The 8,752-nt window shown below is 49.1% G+C and overlaps 1 protein-coding gene across 1 annotated transcript in view; it reads right to left on the reverse strand.

Moving 5' to 3' along the window:
• Nucleotides 1-8,357, reverse strand: part of RAB20 (RAB20, member RAS oncogene family) — a 50,191-nt gene extending 41,834 nt beyond the window's left edge. The window contains exon 1 of the mRNA XM_084629602.1: nt 7,879-8,357. Coding sequence (XP_084485728.1) covers nt 7,879-8,047 — 169 coding nt within the window. The 5' untranslated portion in view covers nt 8,048-8,357. The remainder of the gene's footprint in view (nt 1-7,878) is intronic.
• Between the last annotated feature and the right edge of the window lie 395 nt (nt 8,358-8,752).

An 8,752-nucleotide genomic window follows, 5' to 3' on the forward strand; every position in this document is an offset into this window, starting at 1 on the left:
AGGTGCAGAGAATGGCTACTAGGACGATTCAAGAAATGGAAAAGTTACCTTATGAGAGGAGAGTCAAAGAGCTTGGCTTGGTTAGCCTAACCAAAAGAAAGCTGAGGGGAGATATGATTGCTCTCTCGAAATACATCAGAGGGATAAATACCAGGGAGAGAGAGGAATTACTTAAGTTAAGCACCGATGTAGACAGAAAAACAAATGGATATAAACTGGCCATCAACAAGTTTTAGGCTTGAAATTAGATGAAGATTTCATTCTCTGATGGTTAGAAGTTCTGGAACAGCCTTCCAAGGAGAGCAGTGGGGGCAAAAAACCTAACAGGCTTCAAGACTCAGCTTGAAAAGGTTATGGAAGGGATGGTATGATGGGACTGGATACAATGGCATGTGGCCCATTAGCAACTGCCAGTAGCAAGGCTCCCCAGTGTCTGGAGACAGGGCACTAGATGGGGAGGGCTCTGAGTTACTACAGAAAATTCTTTCCCAGGTGACTAGCTGCTGGATCTTGCCCACATACTCAGGGTCTAACAGGTCACCATATTTGGAGTCGGGAAGGAATTTCCCCACTAGTCAGATTGGCAGAAACCCTGGGGGTTTTCCCCTTCCTCCACAGCATGGGACCTGGGTCACATGAAGTGTAAATTGTGGTTTCTCTGTTACGTGATGTCTTTAAGCCATGATTTGAGGACTTCAGTAACTCAGCCAGAGGTTAGGGGTCTGTTACAGGAGTGGGTGGATGAGGTTCTGTGGCCTGCAATGTGCAGGAGGTCAGACTAGATGATCATGATGGTCCCTTCTGACCTTAAAGTCTATGGGAGTGCTGAATTAGGTCCATGACCTCTCAGGCTGAACCTGCCAAAGAGATTAGTGAGTACAGCAAGAGAAGGTAAGAACTGGTGTATTTTTCAGTAAAACTTCCTTTGACTGCTGGAATTTTTCAAACTAGAGTTTCAGTGTTTCTAGCCAACAGCTTTTAAAGATTCCATGTAAAACAAGGTACCTGTACTCGGTAGGCTGCGATGATGCTATATACAAGACTGATAGTGTCACATTTTAGATGTTTGACTCAATGTTCTGTTATCATTAGTTGTCTGTCATGAAAATTCAACTCTTTCCTGGAAACAGATATTTTGATTAGTTCTGTGCCAAAGTATGCTTTAGTAACAATGCAGGATGTGCAGGTTTGCCTGATCAACATGAAACATATTTTAAGGGACTCAGGAGATCAGTGATAAACTTGACATGGCAGCAGTATGTACTTTTCACATCTGTGTTACTCTTGCAGTCAGAGTGATCAGTCAATTTACTTTCTCGTCCCTCTTGTTTCATAACCCAAAACTTCCTTAAGTTGGTTGTTGGGTTTTTTTTTAAAAAACTACATATTAGGATAGTCCAGCGTTTCTCACATGCGACCACAAGGGGCTCTTCTTGTGGCCACAGCACCCTGGGTGGTGATGGGGGGAAAGTGGGACAAAGCAGCCACCCCTCCCCAAAACGACCAGCAGCACAAACACTGTAGGACCAGGCAACCTTCCTGGGGGCAGTGGGGCTCAGGCTTTGGCCCTGGGTGGCAGGCTTTGGCCATGTGGCAGCAGACTCCATCCCCCAGCCGCAGGGCTCCAGGCTCACTCCCACATCGTCCCTGGTCCTCCCTGCCTCCCTCCCCACCTAGGGCTTACTCATCCCCGGCAAGCTGGGGGACAAATTAAGTCTCCTGTGAAAAGTGATATTAACAAATACACAAATATCACTTTTCACAGTAGCAGATTTACTACCTAGCACATCTAAAAAAAAAAAAACCAACCAAAAAAAGCAAAACATGCAAAGCACCTTATTTGTGTTTCTAGTCTGTTTAGGTCCAATAGTGAATAGAGACAACTGTACATTACTTTTATTATTGAGTCTGCAAAAAAAAAAAAAAACCTACATAAATAAATGACAATGATTTGGACATGGATATGTGCATATTTGTTTATTTTTCCTAAAGTTAATTAAGTATTTTAGCAAAAATTGTCAGAGTGACCACCAGAAAGAGTTGGTGGCTGCACTCTGAGGCCACCAAAAAATGTGTTTTGAGAACCCCTGGGATAGTCTACAGATTCTATAGGTACATGCAGTATATTATTTGTACTCATATATTAACATGGAGGTGTAAGTGTGAAATTCCACAGTTTTGCCATGAGCAGTGATACTGCCAAGAGGATCCCTTCACCTTTTCCCACTATTCCCTCGATTTTCTTTTTTTTCCCTGGTATTTGTTTTATCATATAGTTATTAAATTTGACTCCCATCTCAAACTCATAGACTGTAGTGATATGCAGTGTGTATATTGCTTTAAACATTAAAAATACTTGTTGTCACCACACAATACTGCTCATTTAAAAATACTATTATAAAAACAATGGCAAGATTTTATGGTGTTTGACATTTGTATGCCAGGGTTTAACAAAGCTACAGAATTCAAAGTTAGCTAAAGACGATTTCAGATAAACAATTCCCATGAATTCTACTGGTCTATGAAAGGGAGCTTTTCCAGAGTCCTTCTAGCACAGGTGTGGGCAAGCTTTTTGGCCAGAGGGCCACATCAGGGTGCAAAACTGTATGGAGGGCCAGGTAGGGAAGGCTGTGCCTCCCCAAACAGCCTGGCCCTCACCCCTAACCGCCCCCTCCCCCTGACTGCCCCCCTCAGAACCTCCGACCCATCCAACCCCCCCCCCCCGCTCCTTGTCCCCTGACTGCCCCCTCCTGGGACTCCCCCCCGACCCTAACCGCCCCCCTCAGACCCCACCCCGTATCCAACTCCCCCTGCTCCCTGTCCCCCCCGACCCCATCCACACCCCTGCCCCCTGACAGACCCCCCAGGACTTCCACGCCTATCCAACCTCACTCTGTTCCCCATCCCCTGACCACACCCCCCTAGAACCTCTGACCCATCCAATTCCCCCGCTCCCTGTCCCCTGACTGCCCCCCAGAACCCCCTGCCCCTTATCCAACCCCCCCACTCCCCACCCCCTTACCATACTGCTCAGAGCAGCAGGTGCTCACAGCCCTGCCAGAGCCAGCCCCGCCGCCTGGGAAGAGCAGTGGGCCAGAGCGCTGGCAGCGCAGCACGCTGAGGCTGCGGGAGAGGGGGGACAGTGGGGGAGGTGCCAGGGGCTAGACTCCCTGGCCTGGAGCTCAAGGGCCAGGCAGGTCAGTCCCGCGGGCTGGATGTGGCCAGCAGGCCATAGTTTGCTCTCCTCTGTTCTAGCACCTCAGTGCTGCTGGATACACAAATAGCTACAGCTGCTAAAAACATCAATCTGTGGCTGGCTAGTAGACCTATGCCACCCTAATGTGACTCTGTCTCGGCCACAGTGGTTCAAGTTTTTGTGACCTCTAGACAGGATTGCTGTCACTCACTATCCTTAGTGATGATAAATTCCAACCTTAAAGCTTCAGTTGATCCAGGAAGCAACAGCCCATCTACTTGGCAACACCGGAAAATGTCTACACTGCACACTAAGCTGTGGGACCCGGGCCTGTGGACTTGGTGCTTCCAAGACAGTGCTTGAGCGTCCACTCTGCAATGTAAGCCTGGGTATACAACTGCTGGACCAGGGTCTCTCAGCTGTGCTAATGTATCCATACCACACCACACAGACCTTCTGCAGCTTGGCCTGCATCCACGTTGCAAAATGACAAGGCTTGGACCTGAGTCACAGTGGAACTTGGGTTCTGACCCACATCCATACTAGGGTCCTGAGGGCTTGCTGACCCAACTCAGACTGATCCAACGGTAAATGGAAGAGGGACTTGAGCTCAAAGCTGAGTCAGAGTCTGGGTTTAGTGTGCAGTGTAGACATACCCAAAGACAAGACAACCAAGCAAGTGCTCTGCTCAGTGCATGCTCCAGAAACCAGATTCCATTTAAAACAAAACAAAAAAAAACAAAAACGTATGGCATGTCTACACTACAAACTTAAGTCGACCTATGTTAGATCGACTTCAGCCACCACAGTTATTAATGCAGTGGTTGTATGTCCATACTACGCTCCTTTTGTCAGTGGTGTGTGTCCACACAAGGAGCACTTCCACTGACTGAAGAGGGGCAGTGTAGCGGGCTGAGAGCCAGGGCTCTCAGCTTCGCACATCTCCCTGCCAGGAGAGGAGGGGCAACCGCCTGGGCTTCTCGGGGAGCCCAAGCATCAGCCCATCTGGGAGTGAAGAGCCCGGGGCAGCACGGCTCCCAGAGGTAAGCACAGGCAGCAGCCTGACTGGAATCAGAGAGCTGGGATGACAGGCACCCAAGCTCTAGCTGGAGCTAACCGCTAGCCAGAGGTTTCTTATCAATTTCACAGCTCCAGCATGGAGCTGTGAAATTGACAAGAATGACAGCCACCAGTCGATGTAAGTAACGCAGTGTCTACACGGACACTGTGTCGCCCTAACTACACTGACATAAGCCCTACACCTCTCAAGGGGGTGGAATAGGGCACTTACATCAGTGGGAGCAAGGCTGTAGTGTGTACCCTGACATAATTAGGTCAATGTAAGCTGCTTTACGTCAATCTAGCTGGGTAGCATAGACCAAGCCTGAGTACTAATTTCTGAGGCCTTCCTAGGAATGTCATCCAACATCTATTTCTGCTTTGTCTTTTTCCAGATATGTGCATATTTGCAAATATATTTACTGCTAGTTGATTTCTGACTCCTAAAATAAGATATATGAGTTCAGCGTGCAACAAGCAACTTCTTAGATCAGGTAAGTAATGGAATAGACTGCCAAAGGAAGTTTTAAACGCATCTTCACGACACAGATTTAAAGCTCATTCAACATTCACCTGGTAGAGGTAAAATCAGTGATGCTATACAGGAAGCTAACTCACTATAAATAGGGGAGGACTTGTGGCACCTTAGAGACTAACAAATGTATTAGAGCATAAGCTTTCGTGGGCTACAGCCCACTTCATCGGATGCACAGAATGGAACATATAGATATATCTACGTTAGAGCAACTTCAGCCACCACAGTAGCCCACGAAAGCTTATGCTCAAATAAATTGGTTAGTCTCTAAGGTGCCACAAGTCCTCCTGTTCTTTTTGCGGACACAGACTAACACGGCTGCTCCTCTGAAACCTGTCACTATAAATGTGTTTCAACTTTTTCCTAGAATTGTATCAGCTGGAGACTTCAGTCCAGGGGCTTGCTTATGCAGCAACTGAGATGGAACCTACTAGTGGACTAACCCAATTCCGTTTGTAGGCCAGCAGGAATTGCAAGTGTTGCAAAGGTGAAATACAGTCCATGAGCAGAAAAAGAAGGAATTGCCTTGAGTCGCTCAAGAGTTGCCTTTCCTACTGTATACATATTTAAAAGGGTGGTATTGGGGCTTTAACCAAGCTCCCCCAAAAAAAAAGTTCTTCCCATTCCTCAATTAACAAAACTAGTGGATACAATGTGGGACTAAAACTAGGTGTGGAGATTATGTAAATCTAGAAAAGACAAGGGTGGGAGGGAGTGATAGAAGTGTAGGGCTAGATGGGATCTTCTTTATTTAAAAAAAAAATTCCTCTCAAGGACAGGGATGCAGAAGAAAACTGAGAAAAATAAGTGGAGACCGTCTTACTGAAGCTATAATATAACTAGTATTTCTTCTGTTGAAACAAATTCCATCTATCAATTACCTACATTTACATGGGTCTGTCACAGCAGAGACAATCAGCTACCCCCAACACCACATACTCCTCACTACCACATTAAGAAAAGCAGTTCAGTAACTGGCTCTTAAGTTTCATAAGGTGTTTTGGGTTTGTTTTTTGGTTTTTTTTTGGGTGGGGGGTGGGAGAGGGAAGAAAGGAAAGGAGCGGGAGAAGAGTAAACTCCAAAAAGGAGAGATAAGGAGCTTGAAATACATGAAGCTATTGGTATGGAATCATCTTTGTTTAACTGCATTTTGCTACATAAAATTAGAAACATAAATGTAGAAAAAACAAATAAATCAGACAATGTTTGATCACTTATCCAAATAAATATTTTTCCTTAAGAAATTTCAGTAGTTTCTTCTCCACACACAGTTCAGCAAAAGCCACTTCATAGGACTTGATGAAATAATTAAGTCTGTGTCAGCTGGACAGTATATTTATTGCACTGGTATTGATGAAACATGCGGAAAGTCACTAGACTTTCCTGTTAATGCCTAAGCGTCACCAAATGGAAACTAGGGCATTACATGCTATGTAGTTCTCCATTTCTGGCAAAGTTTTGCAAGCATGAACCGTACTAGAGGTTTTCATTTTTTTTTTCTCCTTGGACACTATTCAGTTAAATATAAAACCTTGGTCTTGCTTCAGTGATGATATTGTCAGAAGTTCTTGAATCCTGCACAAGTTGTTCTAAAGAATGATTCAATATTAAACATACAAGAGTGTTCACTGAACTTGAGAGCCATTTTTCAAACCAGATCTCTCCACTACTATCCATAGGGTGCATATATCTGATCCTGGAGCATGCTACAGAACATAAAAATTTGCCCCAGCTTCTAACTAGCTAGGAGTATTTTAATGTCTTTGTAATTCCTACCGTGGATGGGTAAGTGTCTGGCACTGGCCTTATAGGAAAAGTGTTCTGACCACTACTACAGCTAGACAAAAGTGAGGAGATTCGCCACCCCCCCTAATTTTCATCTAAATTTTGTAAAGAGTGCCCCAAATATCAGTGACAAGCACCTTACAAATGCATATAAGTCCATCATAAATACATCTCATTTTAGACTTACTACTTATTTTAAGTTTTTATATGACATGAGTGTGCAAATGGGCTAGGCATCAGACATATAGGGGAAAAAACATTCCTGTTACAAAACTGGGGGGAAGCTACCCTACTGAACATGGCAACAGAATGAACACATCAGTGCCTCTCCCCACTGTCCTGCCCCCGTTTGGAGTCCTGGAACTTAGCGGAGAAGAATTAACTCAAACTCCTGTGCCGCCTGATCCTCTTCTGACAACAAAAATTACTGCATGACCGGGGTGGGGACCGAAGCCTGAGCCTGCCAGAGCCCTGCTGCCCCAGATGGGGGGAGGCGGGGCAAAGCCAAAGCCAAGCCCTGCTGCCCTGGGGGGCCTGTAACTGGAGCCCCGCTGCCCAGAGCTGAAGCCCTTGGACTTCGGCCCCAGCTGGTGGGGTTCAGGCTTAGGCCCCGCAAATCTAACACCAGCCCCGGTGACCTCATTCAAATGGGGTTGCGCCCCACCTCGGGGCCCCCACTCACACAGTTTGAGAAGCGCTGTACTAGACTATGTTACAGGCATTCCCCTCCCTTTGAAGTGTTTTTTTAAAGTTACAACAACGTAACACGCACAACAGCCACTCGTGCCACGAAGACATCGACCCCCCCCTTTTTTTTTTTAAGCCATGAGAAAGTCCCCCCATCTGAGACATGAGACTGTACATCATGTGGCGGCCGCTTGAAAACCTGGGCCCAGCTCAGCCGCGGGGGAGCAGTCGGTTTGCCGGCAAACGCCGCCCACGGGCTTTCATACAGCTGCTCTCCCATCGCACCAAAGGGCGCTCTGCAGAAACACAACCCACCCGCACCCCATCTCCACCGCACCCCGGATTTCTGTCCCTGAACCCAGCCTCGGGAGCCGAGCCGAGCCAGCTCCGGGCTACACAGCCTCTCCAGCCGCTCGTCCATGGGGTGGCGGGGGGGGAGACACCTCACTTTTCCGGCTGGTTGACGCCCCAACACCGCAACAGCCCGGAGTGGCCAGGGTGCCGGGGCTCCAGGAATCCCCCGCGCGGCGCAGCTCGGCTCGGGACACCCCGGCAGCCTCTGCCCCAGGCGCGTGGCCCGCAGAAAGGGGGTGGGACGGGGGGAGGGGGGGGTTACCTGCAGTGTCCCAGATGGAGATGTTGTAGGGCCCCCACTGTTTGAGGTAGAAGGCGCCCCCGACCGTGCTGGTCGTGTCCTCGAAGCGCCGCTCCATGTAGCGGTGCAGCAGGGAGGTCTTGCCCACGTTCATGTCCCCCAGCAGCACCACCTTCCCGTCGGGCTTCATCCTGCGGGGAGCCTCCGCCGCAAACCCCGCTCGGAGCTCAGCGGCCTCGGCTCTGCGCCCGCATCCCGGGCCGCCCCCTGCCCCCGCTCCGAGCTACTGCGGGCAGCCAGCCGCCCGGCCCATGCCTGCCCGGCCGAGCGGAGCCGCCAGCGAGGGGGCGGGCTCGCCCACAGTGGAGAAGCTCCCGCCTGGCCCCGTCCCCCGCGGCAGGCTCCGGGCCGGACGGAAGAGGAAGCCAGGAGGAGCCGGAGCAGGGATCCAGCCCAGCCGGCCACGTGGGGCTGCCCGCAGCCCAGAGTCAGCCCCTCCTTCTGGCCGGCAGGACTAGTTCTGCTGCCGCCGAGGCCCCTCAGCTACCCCGCCACGGTGGCTGCCTCTGAGGCGGAACCTAAGCAGGGAGCACTACCCAGCGGCCATCTGCGGGGTCCCGCTCAGGCTCCAGCCCCCTGCTCTCCCCATCTCGCTCGATCTCCGTCTCTCGCTCATCACCATGGCTTGGGATGTTCCCAAGACCCACGAAGAAGCTGGCAATTCTGTGCGCAGGCCAGAGTCAGGACGATGGGCAGTAAATAAGGCCCCGTATTGAATAATGAGCATAAAAAGAAATATCGCTTAACTACTCAGTAAAAAGAAAAGGAGGACTTGTGGCACCTTAGAGACTAACCAGTTTATCTGAGCATAAGCTTTGGTGAGCTACAGCTCGCT

This window comes from Lepidochelys olivacea, assembly GCF_965140295.1.
Source record: "Lepidochelys olivacea isolate rLepOli2 genome assembly, chromosome: 1".
Lineage (NCBI taxonomy): Eukaryota > Metazoa > Chordata > Testudines > Cheloniidae > Lepidochelys > Lepidochelys olivacea.